General features: G+C 43.1%; 1 protein-coding gene across 1 annotated transcript in view; it reads left to right on the top strand.

The window, feature by feature from the left end:
* The window catches only part of LOC310780118 (15-hydroxyprostaglandin dehydrogenase [NAD(+)]), a 48523-nt gene extending 40552 nt beyond the window's left edge, over nt 1–7971 (top strand). Inside the window, exon 7 of the mRNA XM_083640672.1 lies at nt 7692–7971. Within this exon, the coding sequence (XP_083496798.1) occupies nt 7692–7809 (118 nt within the window). The 3' untranslated portion in view covers nt 7810–7971. The remainder of the gene's footprint in view (nt 1–7691) is intronic.
* Nucleotides 7972–27217: the final 19246 nt, after the last annotated feature.

Below are 27217 nucleotides of genomic sequence, written 5' to 3' on the forward strand. Positions count from 1 at the left end.
CACCAAAGTTGTTTTTACTGAATAGCCGCTTCAGTTGTCAGCCCTGATTGCCTACTCTGTGCTGCTTTTAATCTCTCTCAACCTTGCTCTTAACACAACACATTTACTTGGTGAAATGACTAAAAACGAACAGTTGCAAATCAAAGTTTAGCCTACCACATGGGTCAAGAAATGTGGTGAAAACACAACTCAGTGTTCAGGGCTCAGTGGCTCGAAAGCGTCCATGTTTGGAGAGAAGCCGTGCAGAGGTCGCGCTCCTAGAAAAATCTTCAGGTACACGGTGGGCGGCCTCCGGGGGTCATGCCCAACACATTGACGTCATTTGACGCTCGCGCCCCTCGCTCGTCCTTCGCGCCCTTCGCGGCACGGCGAGCATAAAACAAGCTTAATAGGCCTAATAGATTGTTTTCAACCCCGTGATTCAGATGACGTCTGCGTGACGTCTGAGCTGCTATGGAGAATGAAGGAAAGCGAGTATGCAAGAGGTTGGATGCCGCTCCACACTGCAGGTAGCGCCAGAAGATTGCAAAACATATAGGATATGATCCATATGCAATGAAGAGAAGCGGTTTTTCCAGCAACTTGTCTGATTTTGCTACTGCTTTCATATCACTTCCTGTATCCTGCTGCTGGTTGGTATCTTCCCAAAAGCGGTAATATAGCGTTTGCGCTCGTTTAACGCCGTGCGCAATGCAAATTGGGGGTGGGCACAAGCACATACCTGTTATAATTGTACTGGGCATAGGCGTGCCACATGCCAAAGCAGGCGTTTCAGCGCTAAAATGTGGGGATAGATGGCATTATCCTATCTTCAGCAGCGCGCAATTACTTTGCGCTAAGAGCTTTGAAAACCACCTCTTAGGCGCAAAAACACTCGCGCCAGGACATCAAATTCTGCTGCTAAAATTGGGTAACCAGCAGATTATTCGGCGAGGCAATCAACTATAATTCACTGAGAAACTTTTATCACATGCAAGGAGGGGTTATGGTAAATGAACTGAGAAAACTGGTACCAATAGGCTATTCACCTTCATCTGCTATAACCCGGAGGGTGGTTGGCATCACAGCCGATCTGGCAGCTCAGTGTTTCATTGAGTTTTAATTGAGGCCACTGTGAATCCTCCAATCTTTTCTTTTGTCTCCGCCGTTTATCCCCTGCAAACGGGTTTTTTAACAGGTATATGATGTGATGGTGTCGTTATGAGATAGGGATAATATATACAGTCAATAGGCCTACACCTATCCAAATTACGCATGGGGAGAAGTACAGCATGCCTCACGCAAATTGTATTACATGGACTGCGAGACGGGAATCTGATTGATGTAACGCCCAGGCATTGCCAGGCCACACCTGTGAATAATTCTGGTGGTTAACACCGCCCAAATCCCGTTTGCGCCGTGCATAAATGATACGCCTCTAATCTGTGCTTGTGCCCTTTGTTGTGATAAATTATGCTCCCCCGCGAGTATTTGGATCCTCACAAGATTTTGGGGCTGTTTTAACATAAAAACAGTGAGGTCACGTCTACCCAAACAATTATATAATTATTAAACAGTTATGTTTCTGTATAAATCATTATAATTATGCTTATGAGGTGGGGATGTTTTTTTTTGCTGCTGGGTGGGGGTGCAAAACTCGGCATAACACCTTGACAAATGCGCAAGGCGGACTGTTATCTTGCCTGCGTTAAGGCGCACGCAAACAGGTGCGCCGGGGACAACAAGCGCTAATAGGGGATATCGCCTGTACGAAGATAGGGCCCAAGGTGTTTTGTAAACAAGCCAATGGTCAATTTTCTCACCCCGGTCGCCATCTTGACATGACGTCACCTGAAAACAAGCTATTGGAACCCAAATGGAATGAATAAATCTGAGGAGGTGGAGGGAAGATCGAGTCCAAGAGACAGGCAAAGTAGTCTATATAACACACACAAAATATTCATAAAACACAAGGCAAAGTAGTCTATATAACACACACAAAATATTCATAAAACACAAGGCAAAGTAGTCTATATAACACACACAAAATATTCATAAAACACAAGGCAAAGTAGTCTATATAACACACACAAAATATTCATAAAACACAAGGCAAAGTAGTCTATATAACACACACAAAATATTCATAAAACACAAGGCAAAGTAGTCTATATAACACACACAAAATATTCATAAAACACAAGGCAAAGTAGTCTATATAACACACACAAAATATTCATAAAACACAAGGCAAAGTAGCCTATATAACACACACAAAATATTCATAAAACACAAGGCAAAGTAGTCTATATAACACACACAAAATATTCATAAAACACAAGGCAAAGTAGTCTATATAACACACACAAAATACTCGTAAAACACAAGGCAAGATACAGGCAAAGTAGCCTATATAACAGACACAAAATATTCATAAAACACAAGGCAAAGTAGCCTATATAACACACACAAAATACTCATAAAACACAAGGCAAGATACAGGCAAAGTAGCCTATATAACAGACACAAAATACTCATAAAACACAAGGCAAAGTAGCCTATATAACACACAAAATACTCATAAAACACAAGGCAAAGTAGCCTATATAACACACACAAAATACTCATAAAACACAAGGCAAGATACAGGCAAAGTAGCTTATATAACAGACACAAAATACTCATAAAACACAAGGCAAAGTAGCCTATATAACAGACAAAATACTCAAAACACAAGACAAGATGCAGGCAAAGTAGCCTATGTAACAGACACAAAATACTCATAAAAGACAAGGGAAAGTAGCCTATATTACACACAAAATACTCATAAAACACAAGGCAAAGTAGCCTATATAACACACAAAATACTCATAAAACACAAGGCAAAGTAGCCTATATTACACACAAAATACTCATAAAACACAAGGCAAAGTAGCCTATATAACACACAAAATACTCATAAAACACAAGGCAAAGTAGCCTATATAACACACAAAATACTCATAAAACACAAGACAAGAGACAGGTAAAGTAGCCTATATAACACACACAAAATACTCATAAAACACAAGGTAAAGTAGCCTATATAACACAAAATGCACATAAAACACAAGACAGAAGTAGTTCCCCTCTAGCCTCGAGGATGTTCAGTTTGTATAATGTATCCAGAAAGTTTATCTTTGAAGGAGTTTCTTTCCTTATTTTTCTATTATCAAATGTTTGTACAGATATATTGATGATTTGTTTTTGTGTGTGTGTTTTTGTGTTTTCAATGGTTCATCTGAGGAGCTGGATGGGTTCAAGGAATTTCTTAATTCTAGCGTTCCTACCTACTATTACCTTTACGTTAGAGGCGAGCAGAGAGTCTGTCTTTTTTGGATGTGAGAGTTAACAAATATGAATTACTACAAACTGCAGTATTTCGTAAGAAGACAGATAGAAGTAATAATGTACACTACTCAAGTTATCATCCACACAGCCTAAAAAAGACCTTGCATTAGCCAACTTTTGAGAATACTAGGAATATCGCGTGCCACGCACACTCGATTCCTACGGTGGAGACTCTGGAGATGATGCTCCACTTGTCCTCTTCTCCCTACTTACAGTATCTCCCACCACTTACTCCGTAGATGGTGTGCAAGTTGTTCTCTTCTCCCTAAATACTCCTACCACTTATATAGCCTCAGCCAGGAAGGTAAATCCAGAAGGCCGTCGAGCAGCGAGGGTAAATGCAGTTTACCTTCCTCTTTGAAATGAGCCAGAGAGTTTACTCACCTATTTTCAGATGAACTGTATCAATCAATGAGGGGGAACAAGGTGCATAAATTAGGTACTCACCTTGGATAGTTTACCCACCTCTGTATTTACCACAACACCCCTGAGGACAACATATCCATATTTACTACATCTCATGGTTTTGTTAGAGCAGGGGTTCCCAACCTTTTTTAGCTTGTGACCCTACTTTGACGTCACAAACATCTAGGGACCCGAGACATTCAAATTCTGGTACACTATCGATAATATCATCAGTGACATCGCCAGTATAGTATGCTTCTTTTAACCTGCAAATTTCTGATTTAAAGTTATAATCTCAAAGAGATTTTCATCTAAATAAAAGATAAATAAAATAAGAGTCACTCACAATGTTGATTGAGGCTATGGTCCATTGATGGAAGCCTTTGCAGTGACATTATGTGACATTGTGTCACATAATGCAACACTTTGGATATCACCTGCAATTACCACTCATCGCCATAGGTGTCACCCAAGAGAACAACACTGAAATCTTAGAGATTATCACTTTAAACATATGCTTTAAACTCAGAACAAAAAAAAACTAAAAACAAAACAAATTGCAAGTGACCATAATCATCTTCGGTAGGATACAATTGTGTGTGTGTGTTTTTTTTTAAAGAAATTTCAGGCAACCCTATTTGAATTCGAGGGGACCCTACTTAGGGTAGTGATCCTAAGGTTAGGAACCACTGTGTTAGAGTGAGTGTTGAGTTTGAGCCAACTTTTGTACATTTATGAGTGATAGGCCTATCTAAAATACTCAAAAGGCTTGTATAGCTCTGATACTACACAAGTAATGATAGATCAACCAGGATTAGTTGCGACTACCAATCTATCCGCCAGGATAAAATGTCAGCATTACATTTCTGCAATCAACGAAAAATGTTCGTATTTTACATATTTTGACTCTGACATGTTGGGCCCTATTCTCCTACAGGCCATCGGCGCTATTACGGGCCTTAACCGCAAAAAAACGTGCCTAGCGCCTGTTTCGGGAAAATAGCAATAGGCTTTAGGCTGCCAAATGCGCTTTAGGCCGAATGGGCGTGGCGGAGTCCCTGAATGCGCCAAAGTGGGCGTGTCGGCGCTAAATACCGGCGTACTCTTATCTTCCGACCTGCCGTTAATTTAGCGCCTTGCGCCTTTGAAAAGCAGGCCTATTCAATGGGCCAGTCCGTCCCCTCTCTCCTCTGTCACCCTTCTCTGTGTCACTCTCTCCCTCTCTCCTACTGACAGGAGCAGGCATTGGTGTGCGTTTACCAGTTTATTGTGAAATAAATCCTTCCGCGTTGAGTTACTGTCACAAGCCTGTGTGACAACGCTTCCAGCCTGGGTAAAACAACTCCGTCCGTACCGCTTTGAGGCTGCAGGCAGTCTGACAGGCACAATACGACTGTCTCTCTCTGACTGCCTGTGAATGCCCCAGCATGCAATTGGGTACTAAATTTCGCTACTAAATAGCAACCAAATGAGGCGAAATAGATATAAAAGGTCGATCTAAAATAATGTGTAATGGTAACACAGCCTGCAATTGTAGAACATTTCAATATTGGACCAAATAAATCATCGAAATTAAAACACCACCCTAAGTGAAACATATATGTCCTCCTGGGGCTATATATACCCCTTGTCGAGTTAACGTGATTTAGAGAAGTAACAGCGGAACGCGCTTCGGAACGCGCTTCTAATGGCATCTGCTATACTGTGATGTCCCTCCAATAACTTGGCCCTATTTCACATTTAGTTTTACAATAAAAACACATTTATGCAATGACTTGACATAATGTAGGGTATATTTATGTGCATCATCCTTCCTGCAGCAGGCGAGAGAAAATGATATCTTTCTGGACAAACTTTCACCAATCTAATAGGCTATATTTTTCTAGCTGATGCATAGAACATTATTTTCACTTTGATCTTGCTATAGTGTAGCGTATTTACATGCTTGCAGTATTGAAACTGCAGTTAGATTGGTTTGAGAAGCATAATAATATGGAATAATAGCCTATAATGCAGACAGACAGGCTGGATGAAGGGAGGGGGGGGGGGGCAGAGCGTTTGGCTTTCGTCTGGTTTTGCGGGATCACTGGAATTGGAGCTAAAAAGGCAAGCGTGCGATTCGTTTATTGCACTTATCCAATGAGCATGACGGTGCATAATTTTACGCCTAAAAGGCGTGGTTGTAATGCTTTGGGCTGCATCTAGCGCCAGCACGACGATATCAAGTGCGCCTTTCCACGCCCACTGCTTTGATCTGCGCCTGCCGCTCGGCCTAGAAACTGCGCCGATGCAACGATAGGGGCCGTAGACATCAAACATTGGGGGCCCTATCTTCGTACAGGCGATATCCCCTATTAGCGCTTGGGCACCTGTTTGCGCGTGCCTTAACGCAGGCAAGATAACAGTCCGCCTTGCGCATTTGTCCAGGTGGTATGCCGAGTTTTGCACCCCCGCCCAGCAGCAAAAAAAAACATCCCCACCTCACGGGAGCATAATTGTAATGATTTATACAGAAATGTAACTGTTTAAAAGTGATATAATTGTCTGGTAGACGTGATCTCCCTGATTTCTAAGTTAAAACAGCCACGAAATATGTTCGGGATGCAATTCTCGGCGGGGATGCGGAAACGTTCATGGCACACGTTGCAGGCACAAATTAGAGCCATGCCAAAATCATCTGCGCCCCAAAATGCCTGCGCAAACGGGATTTGGGCGGTCTTAACTACCAGAATTATTCACGGGTGTGGCCAGGCAATGCTGGGCATTACGTCAATCAAAACCAATCAGATTCCCGTCTCGCAATGGCTGTTTGCGTAATAGAGTGTGAGGACAGAGAGAGATGGAGAGAGGCAGAGAGCTTATTGACAGATCGTCTGTGGTGCCAACGACCCTCCGGGTTATGAAGGTAAATAGCCTATGCCCATTGTCCAACAAGTTTTCTCAATTAATTTCCCTCTTTGCGATGTGATCAAAGTTTCTCAGTGAGTTATAGTTGATTGCCTCACTGAATTATCTGCTAATACCCAATTTTAGCAGCATAATTTGATGTCCTGGCGTTGCAAGGCTGTGCGTAATGACATATCCAAAAGGAATTTTACTTTGCACTGCGCTGCACGGAGATTACGGTGCGCTCCCAGCGCAGCGAGGTATTTAGCGCGTAAGAGGTCCTTTTCAAAGCTCTTAGCGCAAAGTAATTGCGCGCTGCTGACGATAGGATAATGCCATCTATCCCCACATTTTAGCGCTGAAACGCCTGCTTTGGCATGTGGCACACCTATGCCCAGTACAATTATAACAGGCATGCACTTGTGCCCGCCCCCAATTTGCATTGCGCACGGCATTAAATGAGCGCAAATGCTAAATTAGCGCTTTTGGGAGGATAGGGCCCTGGTTGTTTGTAGAAACGTTCAATGCCTACATGTTATCCTGGCGACTGGTTGTTGATGATGGTCAACCATGGTCAAGATGAACTTGTCTTCAATGTCGGCCTACTGCATGTGAGAGAGGTCAACCATGGTCAAGATGAACTTGTCTTTAATGTAGGCCTACTGCATGTGAGAGAGGTCAACCATGGTCAAGATTAACTTGACCATGTAGGCCTACTGCATGGGAGAGAGGCAAGGAGAGAAAATGCAAGAGGAAAAAGTGATTCAAATCAATTATTTTACACTCAGCAGAAACATGCAACAATGTCAAAGATTTTCCTGAGTTAGTTCATTAGTTCAGTAGCCTATGTGATATCAACTCAATTTAGCAGCAGTAATCTGTAGATTTTCACTGCATGTGTGAAAGGGGCGATACACACTGCAGAAAGATAACAAGGTCTCACATGAGGTGCAAAGGGACAATGCAATACACTTATTTGTATGCTCTCATGTGCTGGTAGTATACTGTGAAACCATTCTCATTCTCTCCAGGGTCTCTGAGGTAGCCAAGGAATTCCTGCAGCTGGTGACAGATGAGACAAAGAACGGAGAAGCCCTCATGGTGCAGTGCAAAGGATCTGAATATGTCACATTCCCTTCACTTGCTTAAATTTAGCATTTGGCAATGATAAAACACATCACTACTGCAAGCCCTTTGACTGCATGCTATGTTCAAGGCTACTCTGATTTTCAGTGCTTTATGTGAAATCAAGTGTTTGTAAAATACCAAAGCTCAGCAGCTTAAAGCTCAAATAAAATCTGATAAAACATCTGAGATCTAATATTTATGTTTGTACATTGCAGAGCCCTGTACAGGCCTCAAATCTAGGCCCTAGCCTGGCCTGGGCCCGGGCCAGAATGCAGGGCTCTAGTACATTGTACATAGAAAAGTGTAACATTTACAATGATAAAGAGTAATTATGTTCATTCCCAATACATGATGTCCATTTCCAATATGTTTCTCAATAATGTTTTTCGTTTGTGTATGTGGAGGATTTTCTTTACCTTACTATTGCTGAATTTGAATCACTATATTTGCCAACTATACACTACAGTCAGTTGGGGTCACCAACCTTTTTGAGGTCGAGGGCTACCTGAAGGGTAGAGAGTCATGTGGGGGGCTACCTGTTGAAATCAGCTCGATTTACCTTTAAATAATGAGTATTATGCATTTAATCGACACATACACTCTTTTCTTTCACTGTTGTGAAGAAGCACCTTTCCTCCCACTCCTCGTGAAATTGGTAATGGTTTTTCTTTCGCTTTTCTGCCACTGTTCTTGCTTTCCATCATTTAGTAGACGTAAAACTAAACTTTGACCCCAGCCCAGGCGGATCAACATAGTTAATCAATAATTAATTATACACAGACAATAAATTATACACAGACAATACACGTTTTTTAAACCGTATGCATTGTTAAACCAATTATTTTCTACGTTTGTGTGTTATTGTGGGAAGGGAGGAGAAAAACAAATGTTTTTCTGATTATATTTTTTTGTTTTGTTGTTTTTTGTTTTGTTTTTCCTTTCTTTCCCCTGTGTCTGAGCCTGTTTGTCTGTTTTGTCTTGTTTGTGTTCTATAAAAATTTTAAATATGAAAAAAAAAAAAAAAATCTGAACGTGGCCTGCGGGCGCCACAGCGCCACCCCGCGGGCGACCAGGTGCCCGCGGGCACCGTGTTGGCTACCACATATAGGCTACACTGTACATAACTAGTGTCCTATTGACATTTGTCCAGTGACATGTCAACATCTAGCATACTAACACAGTACTGATACACATGACAAAGGGACAACATTACCTCACATACATTGTGTGAGACTGTCAATGTGTGAGACACATGACACACAACAGACTGTCTGAAGACAGCTTCAACGCAGTGTAGCATGCAAGTAGCCATAGAGGAGTATGGGAAACCTCCAACAGATACTGGACACTATGAATTGGTTGACTGACTGATCCGTTTGTTCGTTCATTCACTCGTTCGTTCATTTGTTCGTTCAACCAACCCTGATTTAACTCTCAGGAAACACATTGACCTTCAGAGCCCCGTGTTTCAATTGTTTCAACACATTACAAATAGGTAAAAACAAAAATTTGAAACACAAATGAATGAAGTGAATGAATGAATAGGGAATACAAATGTATCCAGTTAGAGGTAAAAATCAAGGCTTAAAATAATCTGGATTTAATGGGGATGGCATTAAAATACTGCTTCCTATTGAAAACCGAAATAAAGGACATAAAAGGACATCAATCAAAGCAGTGGCACTGTTAGAATCTGATGTGAAATCTCGCAAGGATATTTCAAATAAATGTGTTTGTCTTGTTGATCAGAAGAGGAACGCTTGGGCTTAACGTGTTCAGTGGAGGTGTTCAATGGGCATGTGGGGAGTCATGTCTTCAGTGTGGAGGTGTTCATTGGACATGTGGGGAGTCATGTCTTCAGTGTGTAGGTGTTCATTGGACATGTGGGGAGTCATGTCTTCAGTGTGTAGGTGTTCATTGGACATGTGGGGAGTCATGTGTTCAGTGGATGTGTTCATTGGACATGTGGGGAGTCGTGTTCAGTGGAGGTGTTCATTGGACATGTGGGGAGTCATGTGTTCAGTGTAGGTGTTCATTGGACATGTGGGGAGTCATGTGTTCAGTGGAGGTGTTCATTGGACATGTGGGGAGTCATGTGTTCAGTGTAGGTGTTCATTGGACATGTGGGGAGTCATGTGTGTTCAGTGTAGGTGTTCATTGGACATGTGGGGAGTCATGTGTGTTCAGTGTAGGTGTTCATTGGACATGTGGGGAGTCATGTGTGTTCAGTGGAGGTGTTCATTGGACATGTGGGGAGTCATGTATTCAGTGTAGGTGTTCATTGGACATGTGGTGAGTCATGTATTCAGTGGAGGTGTTCATTGGACATGTGGGGAGTCATGTATTCAGTGTAGGTGTTCATTGGACATGTGGGGAGTCATGTGTTCACTGGAGGTGTTCATTGGACATGTGGGGAGTCATGTGTTCAGTGTAGGTGTTCATTGGACATGTGGGGAGTCATGTGTTCACTGGAGGTGTTCATTGGACATGTGGGGAGTCATGTGTTCAGTGTAGGTGTTCATTGGACATGTGGGGAGTCATGTGTGTTCAGTGTAGGTGTTCATTGGACATGTGGGGAGTCATGTGTGTTCAGTGTAGGTGTTCATTGGACATGTGGGGAGTCATGTGTGTTCAGTGTAGGTGTTCATTGGACATGTGGGGAGTCATGTGTGTTCAGTGGAGGTGTTCATTGGACATGTGGGGAGTCATGTATTCAGTGTAGGTGTTCATTGGACATGTGGTGAGTCATGTATTCAGTGGAGGTGTTCAATGGACATGTGGGGAGTCATGTATTCAGTGTAGGTGTTCATTGGACATGTGGGGAGTCATGTGTTCACTGGAGGTGTTCATTGGACATGTGGGGAGTCATGTGTTCAGTGTAGGTGTTCATTGGACATGTGGGGAGTCATGTATTCAGTGTAGGTGTTCGTTAGACATGTGGGGAGTCATGTGTTCACTGGAGGTGTTCATTGGACATGTGGGGAGTCATGTGTTCACTGGAGGTGTTCATTGGACATGTGGGGAGTCATGTGTTCACTGGAGGTGTTCATTGGACATGTGGGGAGTCATGTGTTCAGTGTAGGTGTTCATTGGACATGTGGGGAGTCATGTGTTCAGTGGAGGTGTTCATTGGACATGTGGGGAGTCATGTGTTCAGTGTAGGTGTTCATTGGACATGTGGGGAGTCACGTGTGTTCAGTGCAGGTGTTCATTGGACGTGGGGAGTCATGTATTCAGTGGAGGTGTTCATTGGACATGTGGGGAGTCATGTATTCAGTGTAGGTGTTCATTGGACATGTGGGGAGTCATGTGTTCACTGGAGGTGTTCATTGGACATGTGGGGAGTCGTGTGTTCACTGGAGGTGTTCATTGGACATGTGGGGAGTCATGTGTTCACTGGAGGTGTTCATTGGACATGTGGGGAGTCATGTGTTCACTGGAGGTGTTCATTGGACATGTGGGGAGTCATGTATTCAGTGTAGGTGTTCATTGGACATGTGGGGAGTCATGTGTTCACTGGAGGTGTTCATTGGACATGTGGGGAGTCATGTGTTCAGTGTAGGTGTTCATTGGACATGTGGGGAGTCACGTGTGTTCAGTGCAGGTGTTCATTGGACATGTGGGGAGTCATGTATTCAGTGGAGGTGTTCATTGGACATGTGGGGAGTCATGTATTCAGTGTAGGTGTTCATTGGACATGTGGGGAGTCATGTGTTCACTGGAGGTGTTCATTGGACATGTGGGGAGTCATGTGTTCAGTGTAGGTGTTCATTGGACATGTGGGGAGTCATGTGTTCAGTGGAGGTGTTCATTGGACATGTGGGGAGTCGTGTTCAGTGTAGGTGTTCATTGGACATGTGGGGAGTCACGTGTGTTCAGTGCAGGTGTTCATTGGACATGTGGGGAGTCATGTATTCAGTGGAGGTGTTCATTGGACATGTGGGGAGTCATGTATTCAGTGTAGGTGTTCATTGGACATGTGGGGAGTCATGTGTTCACTGGAGGTGTTCATTGGACATGTGGGGAGTCATGTGTTCAGTGTAGGTGTTCATTGGACATGTGGGGAGTCATGTGTTCACTGGAGGTGTTCATTGGACATGTGGGGAGTCATGTATTCAGTGTAGGTGTTCATTGGACATGTGGGGAGTCATGTGTTCACTGGAGGTGTTCATTGGACATGTGGGGAGTCATGTATTCAGTGTAGGTGTTCATTGGACATGTGGGGAGTCATGTGTTCACTGGAGGTGTTCATTGGACATGTGGGGAGTCATGTGTTCACTGGAGGTGTTCATTGGACATGTGGGGAGTCATGTGTTCACTGGAGGTGTTCATTGGACATGTGGGGAGTCATGTGTTCACTGGAGGTGTTCATTGGACATGTGGGGAGTCATGTGTTCAGTGTAGGTGTTCATTGGACATGTGGGGAGTCATGTGTTCAGTGGAGGTGTTCATTGGACATGTGGGGAGTCATCTGTTCAGTGGAGGTGTTCATTGGACATGTGGGGAGTCATGTGTTCAGTGGAGGTGTTCATTGGACATGTGGGGAGTCATGTGTTCAGTGTAGGTGTTCATTGGACATGTGGGGAGTCACGTGTGTTCAGTGCAGGTGTTCATTGGACATGTGGGGAGTCATGTGTGTTCAGTGGAGGTGTTCATTGGACATGTGGGGAGTCATGTGTTCAGTGGAGGTGTTCATTGGACATGTGAGGAGTCATGTGTTCAGTGGAGGTGTTCATTGGACATGTGGGGAGTCATGTGTGTTCAGTGGAGGTGTTCATTGGACATGTGGGGAGTCATGTGTGTTCAGTGGAGGTGTTCATTGGACATGTGGGGAGTCATGTGTTCAGTGGAGGTGTTCATTGGACATGTGAGGAGTCATGTGTTCAGTGGAGGTGTTCATTGGACATGTGGGGAGTCATGTGTGTTCAGTGGAGGTGTTCATTGGACATGTGGGGAGTCATGTGTGTTCAGTGGAGGTGTTCATTGGACATGTGGGGAGTCATGTGTTCAGTGGAGGTGTTCATTGGACATGTGGGGAGTCATGTGTTCAGTGCAGGTGTTCATTGGACATGTGGGGAGTCATGTGTTCAGTGTAGGTGTTCATTGGACATGTGGGGAGTCATGTATTCAGTGGAGGTGTTCATTGGACATGTGGGGAGTCATGTGTTCAGTGGAGGTGTTCATTGGACATGTGGGGAGTCATGTGTGTTCAGTGGAGGTGTTCATTGGACATGTGGGGAGTCATGTGTTCAGTGGAGGTGTTCATTGGACATGTGGGGAGTCATGTGTTCAGTGCAGGTGTTCATTGGACATGTGGGGAGTCATGTGTTCAGTGTAGGTGTTCATTGGACATGTGGGGAGTCATGTATTCAGTGGAGGTGTTCATTGGACATGTGGGGAGTCATGTGTTCAGTGCAGGTGTTCATTGGACATGTGGGGAGTCGTGTGTTCTCCCACATGTCCAATGAACACCTGAACACACGTGAGTTCCCACATGCCCATTGAACACATCCACTGAACACATGACTCCCCACATGTCCCCACTGTACTTACAGGTTAAGTACGGGGTACAAGAACAGGGTACAATAAGTGAATTTACCCTGTAAATACAGGGTACCAAATCTGTACTTACCGGTACCACACTGTACTGTAGTTACACTGTAGTTACTATGTAAGTACGGGGGAATTGACACTGCTTTAGAATACAGCCCGCGTCCCTGTAGTTACACTGATTGATTGATTGAAACGATTTATTTCAAACAGTTAAACAATCATAAAATGAAAAAACCAGTAAACATAACAGTCCAATAGACTTCAGCAAAAGGAAAATACATAAACTCCAACATAAAGAAAAGGCGAACTGTTTGAAAAGGGGCCGGAAAAAGCCTAGGCTTATCGAGTCCTGACCCCAAATCATTCATAAACAAATTTATACATCTATATACATGCATATACCAACTCCCACGCTCCTCCACACACGCTCATGTATACACATACATACATACCGTACTTATATATGTATATATATACACATACGTATACAAACTTACCCATACACACACAATATCATAAATCAACCCACATATCCCTATCAATACTTATTCCTAATAATACATTCCAATATTACCCCAATGACCCAATGCTTTGATATTAACTTGTGATGTACCAATGCACTGTTGTTACTGTGTAAGTACAGGGGAATTGACTCTGCTTTAGAATACAGCCTGCGCCCCTGTATTTACTACCTAACTACGAGCAGTTCTAAAGCAGTGTCAATTCCCCTGTACTTACATAGTAAAAGGCGCAGGCTGTATTCTAAAGCAGTGTCAATTCCCCTGTACTTACCTAGTAACTACAGTGTAACTACAGGGGCGCGGTGTGGTACCCCATACTTACCCTGTAAGTAGGTGTGCTACCCCGTACTTAACCTGTAAGTACAGATTTGGTACCCTGTACTTACAGGGTACATTCACTTCTTATACCCTGTACTTATCCTGTAAGTACCCCATACTTACCCTGTAAGTACCCCGTACTTACCCTGTAAGAACCCGTACTTACCCTGTGTACCCTGTAAGTACCCTGTACTTACCCTGTACTTACCCTGTAAGTACCCCGTACTTGCTCTGTAAGTACCCTGTACTTACCCTGTAAGTACCCCGTACTTACCCTGCAAGTACATATCCTGTTACCCTATACTTACAGAGTAATTTGCAGGCTGTATTCTAAAGCGTTACCAAACATACATATATCATGAACATTCATGTTACAGCGTGGCGCTACCAGCCGCGTCAACTGCTTATGTGCATCATATGAGCGATGTCCGTGGGATCCCATGCAAGGGGTCCATGAAAAGGCAGCTGAGCGAGTTATTTGTCACTCTTACGGTTCTTACACATCAAGAGCGATGCGAATATACGGCACGAAATTGCGATGCGAGTTTTGACCCACCTGTCAATCACAGCCACAGATGTGTACACGTCGGAAGCGACTTTCTGAAAAATCGACCGTGGTTCGAAAAAATAAACACCGCAATAACGCTCGGCAAAACTTCGCCGTTGGTATGCACGGTTGCATTGACTGATATAGGTTCGGAAAATATTATTGACGTGCGAATTAATCGCACGAAAAAAACGCTCCCGATGTGTAAAGACCTTTAACCTCGTTTATGTAGGCTAGAAATGGGTCCCAGATAGTTGTGAATTTCTTAAGTGAATTGGTCGTCAGGAACCATAGTCTCTCCATATGTATAACTGAGACCATGTCCATCAGCCACAGCTGAAAAGAAGGTGGAGAAGGGGACTTCCACTCCTTCAGAATGAGTCTCTTGGCAACAGTCGTCCCCTGCGTCAGAGAGTGTTGTACAGCCGTAGGGAGGAGCAGAGAGGATTCTGAGCAGCCGAAGATGGCGAGTTCTGCCTCCCGCTGAAGGGTTATTTTATAGGCCTTAGAGCACCAATCAAACATTTTGGCCCAGAATCCAGATAGTGAAGGACAAAACCAAAAAGCATGGGATAGTGTACCCTCTAGCACCTGACACCTATCACATAGTGGTGAGACAGAAAGGTAGATCTTGTGCAACCTGGACTTGGAATAATGAAGACGATCACTGACTTTAAATTGGATCAGTTGGTGTCTGCTGAGCAGAGCTGGACTACAGATAGACTCCTGTCCCATATAATTTCAGACAAGTCAACATCAAGTTCCTCCCACCACGCCTCCCTAATCCTCTCAGTGGGAGGCCTGATACAGTCATCAAACAGACACACAAAGCTAGAGATAACATGCCTGGATTGAGGGGGGATTAACAACACATAAAAAAGCATGTTCATTTGGGAGAACTACAAAATCACGAAGCTTGGATCGAACATAGTTCCTGACTTGTAGGTATCTAAGCCAGTGCATGTTGGGCAACTCAAATTTCCTCCTCAGAAGATCAAAAGGATGTGAAATGACCACCTATGCATAGGTCTCTGATGGAAACCAGCCCGACCAGTGTTCCTCACTGAAATTTTAGCTTCACACAGAAAGTTAGTTAGAGCCGATTAAATGAGCAAAAATGACTAAGTAGTGGGCAAAATGAGTGAACACACGTTCAGCACCACGGAGAGCTACCATGAAGAGCTCCATTCGTTAACTACTGATTGAGCACACCTGACCGGAATTGGAATCAACCAGGGAAGTAGACTATGATAGCCCTCTGGGGAGGGAGATGAGAGGCTGCATGCCAACTCTATGAGCGAGGCCTGACTAAATGGCCAGTGCTTGTGTGCCTCCAACGGATATCAGAACTATAGTGTAATAAAAAAAATGGTATGGGGTGAAATTTATTATTTTATGTTCTTCACAGGAAATGAGCTAAGGGCAATGAGTGTTAGGTTGAAAAACAATTACATTGTTCTTTTTTAAACATCATTTTGCCTTTATATATGACAGTAGGCAGACAGGAAAGGTGGGGAGAGAGAGAGAGAGAGAGAGAGGGGACAACATGTGACAAAGGACTGCGGGTTGGACTCGAACCCAGGTCGGCCGTGCCTTCGTGGTAGGTGTGCTACCAGGTGAGCTACCAGAACGCATGAAGAACGTATTGTTCTTTAAAGTGTAACTAACCCCCAAAACACTTTTTTTCAGCTTTTAACCTATATGACCTTGGGGGTGGTGTGTGAAGAATGCTGGTCAAAATTTCCACATTTGAGACCAAACTGTTGCCATTTTACCATTTGTATCATTTTTCAGCAGCATAACTGGCATACGTGCCCTCTATGGGTGGAACACTGCTTTTTTTTTTGCCCTCAAATGAATGGGAGATTTGGTACAACCTGACGTCACGTTGTCCCCAAAGACTATGGGATTTCAAGATAGTTACTCCCCTACTCCCCCTGTACCCTTTCCCAGCTCCTCACAACTCCAAGCCTATTGGAGGGAGGGAGGGGTTATTGTGTGTTTGCAGCAACATCATCAGCTCCGAGCCCCCGCACCAAAGTGAGCCTCCATGAGCGACTTTCATCGCCGCCGTAATTTCCGGAAACAAATCTCATCGCAGTTTAGCGCACATGTAAAATATAACGCTGTTCTACGACGTGACAAAGCTGCTCTAAACACATCGGCTACTATAATATCGTCACTGTGCAATGAAAGCCACTTATCTCCAAAACATCAACTTTTCAGGAAATGAAAACAACCCTGTGCTCTTAAAATACTGAACACCACGTTGTCATATTTGACACATGTCTTCATTGTAGACAGTTTATCGCTGAATGTGTCATTACATTATTAATATCGTACCTGAATAAGCTCAAATGCTGTTACAGGATTATCACACCGAGTCTGGAGCACTTTCTGCCGGCCAGGCAGCAGCTGTAGGCACCTGCCTTTTAGAGCGCGAGCACGAGCTGCTGTGCTCCAGGCAGCGGGGACGCGCGGGCGGAGCTCTTCACTCTGCCAAGCCAGGGAGAGTGGCTCTGTCATGGGGTTGAGCAGTCCTGGAGTAACGTGACATTATTCTTGTCAGAAACAACTTCGATTTGCATACTTTAAATGATTTTGCAGCCCAAGGACAACCCGAAAACACCTTATTGATCTATTTACGTCAGACGATGCCAGAATCACACAAAACCAAACCGAAACACAGCCGGCATTCGGGTCAGCAGCGTGCCTGGTGACTTTTCCGGGGAAGTCCTCATGAGGTGGGGCTGAGCATGGAGGTCTGACTGTCACATACAGTACATTGCCCTGCGCTGCGCCCGAGAGGAAAAATCAGAGGTGCAGTAACTTTTAACAAGAATCACAAAAAGCCGCCAAACGAAAATTAAAAACGGATTTTATGGCGCGGTATATGGCAAGTTGGACAAGGGAATGACGTAGAGAAATCTCGCATTGTAATTACATGAGCGTGAGAGCGGGGCGTTTGTCCTCACTATTGTGCTGTGCTCTCGCATCACTAGTCTCTTTTAACGTAAGTTACACAAACCGCCGCACACATACATGGGAGAAAAATAATTACATTTCTAGTTGATATAACTTTCAACCATTTTGAGCAACGCTGTTTCCATACAGGCCACCAGCGTTGGCTAGTTGTTGATATTTATAAAGATATTGCAGCTCTCATATAAATTATTTTCGAGGCGGTGGGCAAACTGTAATGGCGTCGATTTCTGAAAACAATTCCTGAGCTGAGGACAGCCAAAGAGTATAGTATAGACAAGAGGATACGTAATTTCTTGGTTTTTCCCATATGTTTTTTCAAATCACCGTTTTGTTACATATCTGGGGGGTTAGTCCCCCTTTAAGTAAACATTGAAACATCCCACAGACCCAAACACCACACAAGGTGGTTCTCTCTTTTTTTTTTACATGTCAAGGACCCCTAAACTGACAATTACTCCATTACTAAAAAAAAATAAGCGAGATAACAGGCTGAGCGGGACAATAACAAGTAGTGGACACCGGGTAACTGTCCTGGCCTATGCCGATGACGTGACAGTCATCATAAAAAATCAAGAGGAACTAGATATAATAAATAAATACCTCCAGTTATATGAAGGGGTATCTGGTGCTAAACTGAACCATAATAAAACGGAAGGAGTGTGGTTTGGAAAGAGTGATACCTGGCCTGTTATTAGTATAAAGGATAGAAATCATATGAAAATATTAGGAATAAAAGTAAGTAATATAAACTCCTATGAAGAAAATTGGGACAACAAACAAGTAGAAATCAGGGAGGAACTAGATAAATGGGTAAATAAATCAAGTAATTATAAATCTAGAATATTAATAATAAAAACCTTTGTATTATTGATAGATTTAATAACTTATTCCACCCCTGTAGAGATCGATTTGATAACCTATACCACCCCTAATTTACTCCTCAAACTCACATATTATTATATATTATATTCTATTGGTTTCTGTTATGTGACCAGCCAGCCTCCTCCTTCTTGCTCTTTCTCTCCTCTCCCTCTGGAGTTCCTGCTCTACCTTAATTGCCTGAGGAGCAACAGGGAGCCAATCAACCCAAGGGTTTGGTTAAAAGGAGGTTGGAATGGAGAACATGCAGAGCTTGCACACACCCACAGCAGCAGCACCTGGAGAGGGTTCTCCTCTCCAGTGATAATTATTACTTTGTACTTAGTTTGGTTGAACTTTGTTCTGTTATTTTGTTTATTTGTTTAGGCTGAAGTCCCCGGTAGTTATGTTTTCGTATGATCCTGTTTAAACCTTTGTTCTTTTGTCTCTTCAGGACATCTAGCTGGCTTCGACGGCCCGAAGGGGTTGGCCCAGGCCTTTTCCTTAGTTTGGCCGGATCTTCAGCCTCCTTTCTTTATATCATTTGCTACTTTGGTCATTTTCTTCATTTTTGGTTAAACTAAACATTTGAGTAATTGTGCAACCTGCCTGGGGTCCTAAATATGTTCTGGTCTTTGGTTGAGCCATATTTCATGTGTTGAAGACCGTAACAGTTTCAATGCACCAAATGGCTTCACCCCACATTATTAAATTGTCCCCTCCACAGATAGCGACAGGGTGTCTCACACCCCAGTTGACAGTTTCACACCCCAGTTAACAGGCAGAGTTAAGAAAAGCACGGTGGGAACACATTTAGGGAAGTAGTTGTCAGCCTACCAGACAGTAATAATCAACTTGCGGCCCGGGGACCCAGGGTGGCCCGCGGCCATACCATATGAAGTGTCGCATTGGTTTTATTGTGAATGAGAATCTGATTCACAATGATAACTAATGTGAAATAAAGTTTGGCTGAGCGCCAGTTAACTTGTCAAACACTGCTGTCCAACAGCCATAATTGGTTTCATTTCATTGGTTTTCATTATCATTATTCATTATTATTTTTGTTATTATTATCTTTATTATTGTTGTTGTTGTTATTCAGTATTCATTCTATTTGCTATTCATTCTAATTGCTTTATTGATTCAAGATGAAATTTGCCTGATTGCTGACAGACCCAAAAACTCTTTGCCCTGGTCAACCCACAAGGCCTCAGTCAACTGAAGTGCATGCTGAGAGGAGTATTTTGAAAGTTGTCGTTTAACACCTCCAGATAGAAAGAGTAACACCATTCTGTCTTGATGGTGGTTCAGTGGTAGAATTCTCGCCTGCCACGCGGCGGCGGCGGCGATTAGGCCCGGGTTCGGGTCATGGCCAATGCACCATGCTGTAATGTCATGAACTTGTGTCTTTACACTGTTAGATGATCTCCAGTCCAGTCTTAATGTTTAATAAATTGCAACATATTGCCATAATTGTTTCTGTATTAACAAATGAAGCGATGTATGAATATTGTGTGCAATATGTGTCTTTCCTTTCAAACAGCAACAAACAAATGCAAATGTTTAGCATAGTGAATCATCTTAAATGATTAAAGCAGTATTTCTGAGTAATGTTGATAAAAGGCTAAATTTGCTGGCTAGCTTGTAGAAACTGTAAGGTCACATGTTTTTGAATTCAGGAGGCCTAAATGGGGTAACATTTAAGTTATGTGGAGGTTTGTTCAGAAACTTTAGTCAAAAGCCTGTTTATTCCCTATACCACCCTCTCTGAAGCATGAAGGACCAGTCGCAGAATGTTGCATGTGTGCTAAACAATGCTGAATAAGGGAATTTAATGGGTATTTGTTTATCTGTTTATTTGTCTGTGTGTGTGTGTGTGTGTGTGTGTGTGTGTATGTGTGTGTGTGTGTGTGTGTGTGTGTGTGTGTGTGTGTGTGTGTGTGTGTGTCTGTCTGTCTGTCCGTCTGTGAATGCAGGGGAAGTGTTACATACAGTTTGAACTGTTTCTTTTTTGATAGAAGTATTTCCTGTCATAGAGGCCCCTATCGTTGCATCGGCGCAGTTTCTAGGCCGAGCGGCAGGCGCAGATCAAAGCAGTGGGCGTGGAAAGGCGCACTTGATATCGTCGTGCTGGCGCTAGATGCAGCCCAAAGCATTACAACCACGCCTTTTAGGCGTAAAATTATGCACCTTCATGCTCATTGGATAAGTGCAATAAACGAATCGCACGCTTGCCTTTTTAGCTCCAATTCCAGTGATCCCGCAAAACCAGACGAAAGCCAAACGCTCTGCCCCCCCCCCCCTCCCTTCATCCAGCCTGTCTGTCTGCATTATAGGCTATTATTCCATATTATTATGCTTCTCAAACCAATCTAACTGCAGTTTCAATACTGCAAGCATGTAAATACGCTACACTATAGCAAGATCAAAGTGAAAATAATGTACTAAATGCATCAGCTAGAAAAATATAGCCTATTAGATTGGTGAAAGTTTGTCCAGAAAGATATCGTTTTCTCTCCCCTGCTGCAGGTAGAATGATGCACATAAATATACCCTACATTATGTAAAGTCATTGCATAAATGTGTTTTTATTGTAAAACTAAATGTGGAGTAGGGCGAAGTTATTGCAGCGCACATCACAGTATAGCAGATGACAGTAGAAGCTTCCGAAGCGCGTTCCGCTGTCACTTACCTAAATCACGTTAAATCCACACAGGGTATATATAGGCTCAAGAGGACATATATGTTTCACATAGGGTGGTGTTTCATTTCATGTTTTATTTGGTCCAATATTGAAATGTTCGACAATTGCAGGTTGTCTTACCATTACACATTATTTTAGATCTACCTTTTATATCTATTTCGGCTCTATTTAGTAGCGAAATGGAGGACCCAATTGCATGCTGGGAGTGGACATTCACAGGCAGTAAACTTACAACTGCTATTTCCTATGGGAAGCTGGGTGCTGCTATGTGTTGTGTCTGTTTGAGCGAGGGAGTCAGAGAGAGAGAGAGAAGGGTGACTCAGAGGCAGAAGAGCACTGGCGCACTGAATAGGCCTGGTTTCAGAGAGAGACAGAGAAGGGTGACAGGGGAGAGGCACAAGTGCACTGGCGCAGTGAATAGGCCTGGTTTTCAAAGGCGCAAAGCGCTAAATTTAAGGCAGGTGCCAAGATATCAGTACGCCGAGATTTAAGGCCGACACGCCCACTTTGGCCCATTCTGGGACTGCGCCACGCCCATTCGGCCTAAAGCGCATTTGGCAGCGTAAAGCCATATTGATATCGTCCCAAAACAGGCGCAAGGCACGTTTTTTTGCGGTTAAGGCCCGTTTTAGTGCCGAAGGCCTGTGGGAGAATAGGGCCCAGAGTGTCTCCCCAAAAACAGGAATGTCCTTTTAAGGCAGCTAAATAAAATCCCCCATAAAGCAATATTCCAAGCAGACACAAAAAGCAGAAGTATCAACTGTTCAAGGAAAGCATATAAGACAGCTCAAAGAGGAAATCGCCAGAGAATCTTCCTTGGACGCAGACAGCCGGTGACATCTCGACAGACTCATCCTGCCGACGCCTCTACTGAACATTCCCTCCAGATCTGTAATCGTATTGTATTTACTTGACCCGCTCTGTATTTTTATATGCAATTTAATTCTATATAAAATAACATCTATATATCAGATTGTTGTCAATAACTGGTTCTTATCCGTCTGAATCCAAATTGGGCCACGCCTGAACAGGTTGTATGGGCCCAGGCCCATACAACAATAATATCTCTAAAAAACCTTCTGAATGTGGGACTTTTAGCACTTGTGTTAAGCTGTGCTATAGGAGGATTGGAAAACCATTTTCCATCATTATCCAAATTATTGTTTCTAGCGTCTGTCTTCCCTCCCAAGGATCAGACACTGGTTAAAATTAACAAAATGATCGTCAACTTTATCTGGGGAACGACTAGGGAAGTGACACAAAGGAAGCTACTGTACAAAAGCAAACAGGAGGGAGGTCTAGGTGCCTTTGACTTGGGCTTAAAACTAAAAACTGTTTATTGTAAAACTACTACACTTGCAGTAGAAAGGAAAGCAGTGTGGATTGGCGAGGCACTCAGCTGGACGAAGAAGAGAGGCCGAGCTCGGAGCTCAGTGCCATATTATAAACTCCTGTATGGTGATTTTGTCTACAAATTTGCATATTTAAATATCAACTGGTTTGGAATGTCCAGCAAAGACATATATGTCAAAATATGTAGTGCTTTGTATGGTGGCTCTGTCCCCTACACACACTTGGATGGAGCAGAAGCTCAGGTTTGTATTAGAAATATATTTAGTAAAAACAAAAGAGATACAATGTGGCTGGTCTCCGTCGGCAGACTGGCTGTGAGAATGGTAGTCAAATGGTGCTGCTTTGTTAAAACAACAAAGTGCCCCATGGAAAACTGCAACAAAGATGAGACCATTGAGCATCTGCTTTTAAACTGAAAGATCCAAGTGTGTGTGGGAGAAAATGAAACATATTGGTTTAAATGTCACTGTGAATTATAAAGCTGTCTTTTATGGTGTTTTTACTGAAAAACTGCCTAGACCACACCAGGACTTTTTCTGGTCCGTGATATGTGTGGTGGTGTCCAAGTTGTGGAAGGCCAGGTGTGCCATCATTATGCGTCAGGTCTCCATTCCGGGTGAGGTGGTCTTTAAACAGATCAAGTCAGAACTGAAAAAACAGAGGACAATGGACATACGAACTAGGGGACCCACACCGTGGCACCTGTTGGCTCTATAATTTATTTTTATGGTTGAATTGATTGATGCACTATGTAAAAAAGAAACAAAAAAAACTGTATTATTTTGATAATTTGACTGCATAACTTGTACCTGAATAATTTTCCAATAAAGCCATTTAAAAACCCTAAACTGACACAAATTAGACCACAGACCGAAATTTGGTAAGATGTTGTCCCAGGGTCCCCCATCTGATAATATTTTTGATTTGAGTTGTTTTTATTGCAAAAGTCCTATAAAAACCATGACCATAATATCCATACATTCTGTCATTGTGCTACTTATGGAAATGTAGTAAAAATAAAGTATTCCCCTTTTTCCTGGGGACCCCCTGGAAGCCACTCAAGGACCCCTGGGGGTCCCCGGACCCCACTTTGAGAAACACTGAGTTAGAGCATCAAACACACTCTGCCATCTCAAGTCCCACACTTTCTCATCAAAATGAAACAGTTGCATCATATCTCTGTATCAACACAGTTCAGTAATACTGTGTTGTGTGTGCACGCACGGTGGCTCAGTGGTAGAGCTGTCGCCTCGCAGTCAGAAGGTCCTGAGTTCGATTCTCGCCTGGGACACTGCGGGCACTGTGGTTGTGTTCCCCCCATATCTTCAGTGCCTACTGCCCAGGTGGGGTATCTCGTCGTAAGGGCCTTTCTGTCTGCGTGGAGTTTGCATGTTCTCCCCATGCTCCCCCAGGGGGGTTCCTCCGTATATAACCCCCCCCCCCCCCATTAAAAACATGCAGAAGATCAGATCGTCATCGTCATCCGACCAGTGACGACAACATCCGAAGTCGGTCCCCGGGCGCTGTACGAGAAAGCGACCACTGCTCCTGGCCTGCCCCCCGGAGGAAAGGACAAAGCCAGGATGGGTTAAATGCAGAGGACAAATTTCACCGGCCACCGTCAGCATGTGTGTGTTTGTGGCCCTCCGTGCATGTGTTGATGTGTAACCGTGTGACAATAAAGACGGGCTTGTCCGTCTGAAATCGTGTTTTTACTGTTATATTCAGTCAGTATGCAGCTCTAACTGTGTGTCTCTATGGCCAGCAGATGGCGGTGTTTTCTCACAATTCTCAACACCTGAATTAATTGAGCATCATTTTCATCTAGCAGCATTCAGCAGGTCAATAGAATAGAATAGAGCATTATGGCGCAAACAAACTGGATTCGCTCAAACTCTCGGTGCAGGGCGCAAGCCGCCCACGCTGCGCCATGGCCGGTGTGATCGATCTAGTTCAGCGGTTCCCAACATATATTATGTTACAAAATTAACTGTTTACCGTAGCTAAATATTGGTCCCACTTTTGTGTTTCCACTAGGGATGACACAATACCACTTTGTCATGTCCGATACAGATACCAATACCACAACCTTGAGTAGGCGATCTAACGATATCGATACCGATACCAATCCAATCCAATCTGATCTTTTTCTCTCTCTTAGATAACTAAGCTGTTAATAATAAATTAATATCGATGCACTTTGCCCAGCCATCTAAACATCATGTTCAAACTGTGGAACAAATACACACACACACACACACACACACACAGGTAAGAGCAAAAACCTGAAGGATATGAGTTTCCAAACATACTCCAAACTCTTTGTAGCTTGTGTATGTCCTGTGCTGGATTATTCTGCTGGGGCTCGGGGCCTACGAAACATCTCTATATGTGACTCAGTCCAAAACAGTGCAATGAGATATTTTTTAGGTGCACACAAATATGCTCCAAAGTTAGCTATAGCAGGGGACATGGGATGGGAACCAGGTGAGGCTCGCTGGAAAATATGTATGGCTCAGCTGTGGAATAGGTTGCTTGATATGGAGGGAAACAGGCTAGCAAGAATGATTTTTATGTGGGATAAACAAATTAATGGCTGTTGGTCAAGAGATGTGCAAGCATTATTTTTTAGCTTTGGGTTTGGTGAGGCATTTTTCAATAACAGCAAAATCAACATTGCTATACTTAGAGAATCTTTGTTTACTCAGTATAAGGTGCGATGGGCTGAGGATATATGGACTAAACCAAAGCTACGTACGTTTCGTATGATTAAACATGATTTTGGTACTGAAAATTATGTTAATTATAATTTATCAAAAAAGCAGAGAGCTTTATGTGCCCAGCTGAGATCTGGTATTTTACCGCTTATGATCGAAACTGGACGGTATGTCAGATTGGAAGAAGAAGAGCGGGTGTGTCCAATGTGTTGTTTAAATGACATAGAAAATGAGTTTCATTTTGTTTTTTATTGTCCTTTTTACAGTGAACCACGCTATATTTTGTTCAGTAAGATAAAAACAGAGTTTGATTTTCTTAATAATGATGATGCATATAATTTGAGTTGGTTGTTTACATATGAAACTTTTGGACTGGCTTGTTATTTGGAAAAAGCCTGGGACATGAGAAAAAAAGCTCTTTATCAGGAAAAGGCAATGTAAGACAAGGAAAAGAAGAAAAAAAAAAAAAAAAAAAAAAAAAGTATGTATGTACAGTAAGTGTGTATATGTGTATGTATATGTCATGCATATGTGTATATATTATATACTTTATTTATTTTGTTTGTACAACCGGATGTTATGTTATGATTATGTTTATATATAATTTGGTGTCTTGTAATCCCATGTGGGATGGGCCAGAAATGGCATGACACAGAAATAAAAACTATCTATCTATCTATCTATCACACACACACGCACGCACGCACACGCATGCACGCACGCACACACACACACACAGACACACACACACACACACACACACACACACACACATATGTGTCATATAACCTTGCTATGCTTTAAAGCAGTGATACTCAACTGGCGGCGCCCCCTGTGTGGCCCGCGATGGAATTGCAAACCCCCCCCCCCCTTTTTTTTTTTTTCTTTTTTTTTTACAGTGCACCTGAACGCAACATGCAAGATACCCGCTGAATAAGTGTCCAAATGTTCATGTCATTCTGGTCAATACTCCACTTCTGTTATAGCATTTCAGTCTGGAATATGGAATATCTTTCAATAATCTATGATTTAGCTGCTAAATTGTCAAATACCGCCGTCTGCTTGCTACCCAGGCACTTATGTATGTACTAACTTAACCTAACTAACTATCCGGTGTGCTGTGTGCACAACATTGTCAGACTAAACTCTGGCTGACACCCCAAAAACCTACAATCCGCTACAGAAAAATGTATATTGTTTGTTTATTAACTGGCCCCTGGCCTTCTATCATTTCACGAAAGTGGCCCCCGGGCAAAGCAAGTTGAGTAGGCCTATCCCTGCTTTAAAGGAACCAGAGACCAGAGTGTTTCCTCAGATAGTCTGCTTGCTTGGGGTGGTGTGAAAGCTCATTCGAACTCTGGTGCGGACCAAACAAGTGACCTCTGGTCCTCTTGAAAACATAGGTCTCGCTTCCAATTCTCACATTAGGTGAGTAACAAAAACACGACCGCCACACAATGAGTTACCTGCCAAAGCTCAAATTATGTACACAGCCACCAAAATATTCCTGTTGATTTTCTGCACAGAATTATATGTGATACAACAGATTAGAGTTTTGTCTCTGGGGTTTTTAGCCTGGCAAGCAAGTTGTTGTCTTTAAATTGAGTGGCATTTAATCACCTTTGCGCCACAAAGAACATGATACATCCACTACTAGAGGGTGCCACTGTCTTCTCAATGCAGCCTTTATTTGCTGATTTTATGTGGGGTCATGGGGACTGAACCAGCGACCTTATGGTTACAGCACAAAGTCTATTAATTTGTGTCTCTATTGCTCTCCATGTTCTTCTAATCCTGTTCCCACCATGTTTCCATTGTGTTGTTGTTAATGTACAAAACAACAGCAGATACATTTCTAAGATCCTTTCAGTTA

The sequence above is a fragment of the Poromitra crassiceps genome, assembly GCF_964638095.1.
Source record: "Poromitra crassiceps genome assembly, chromosome: 1".
Classification (NCBI taxonomy): Eukaryota; Metazoa; Chordata; class Actinopteri; order Beryciformes; family Melamphaidae; genus Poromitra; species Poromitra crassiceps.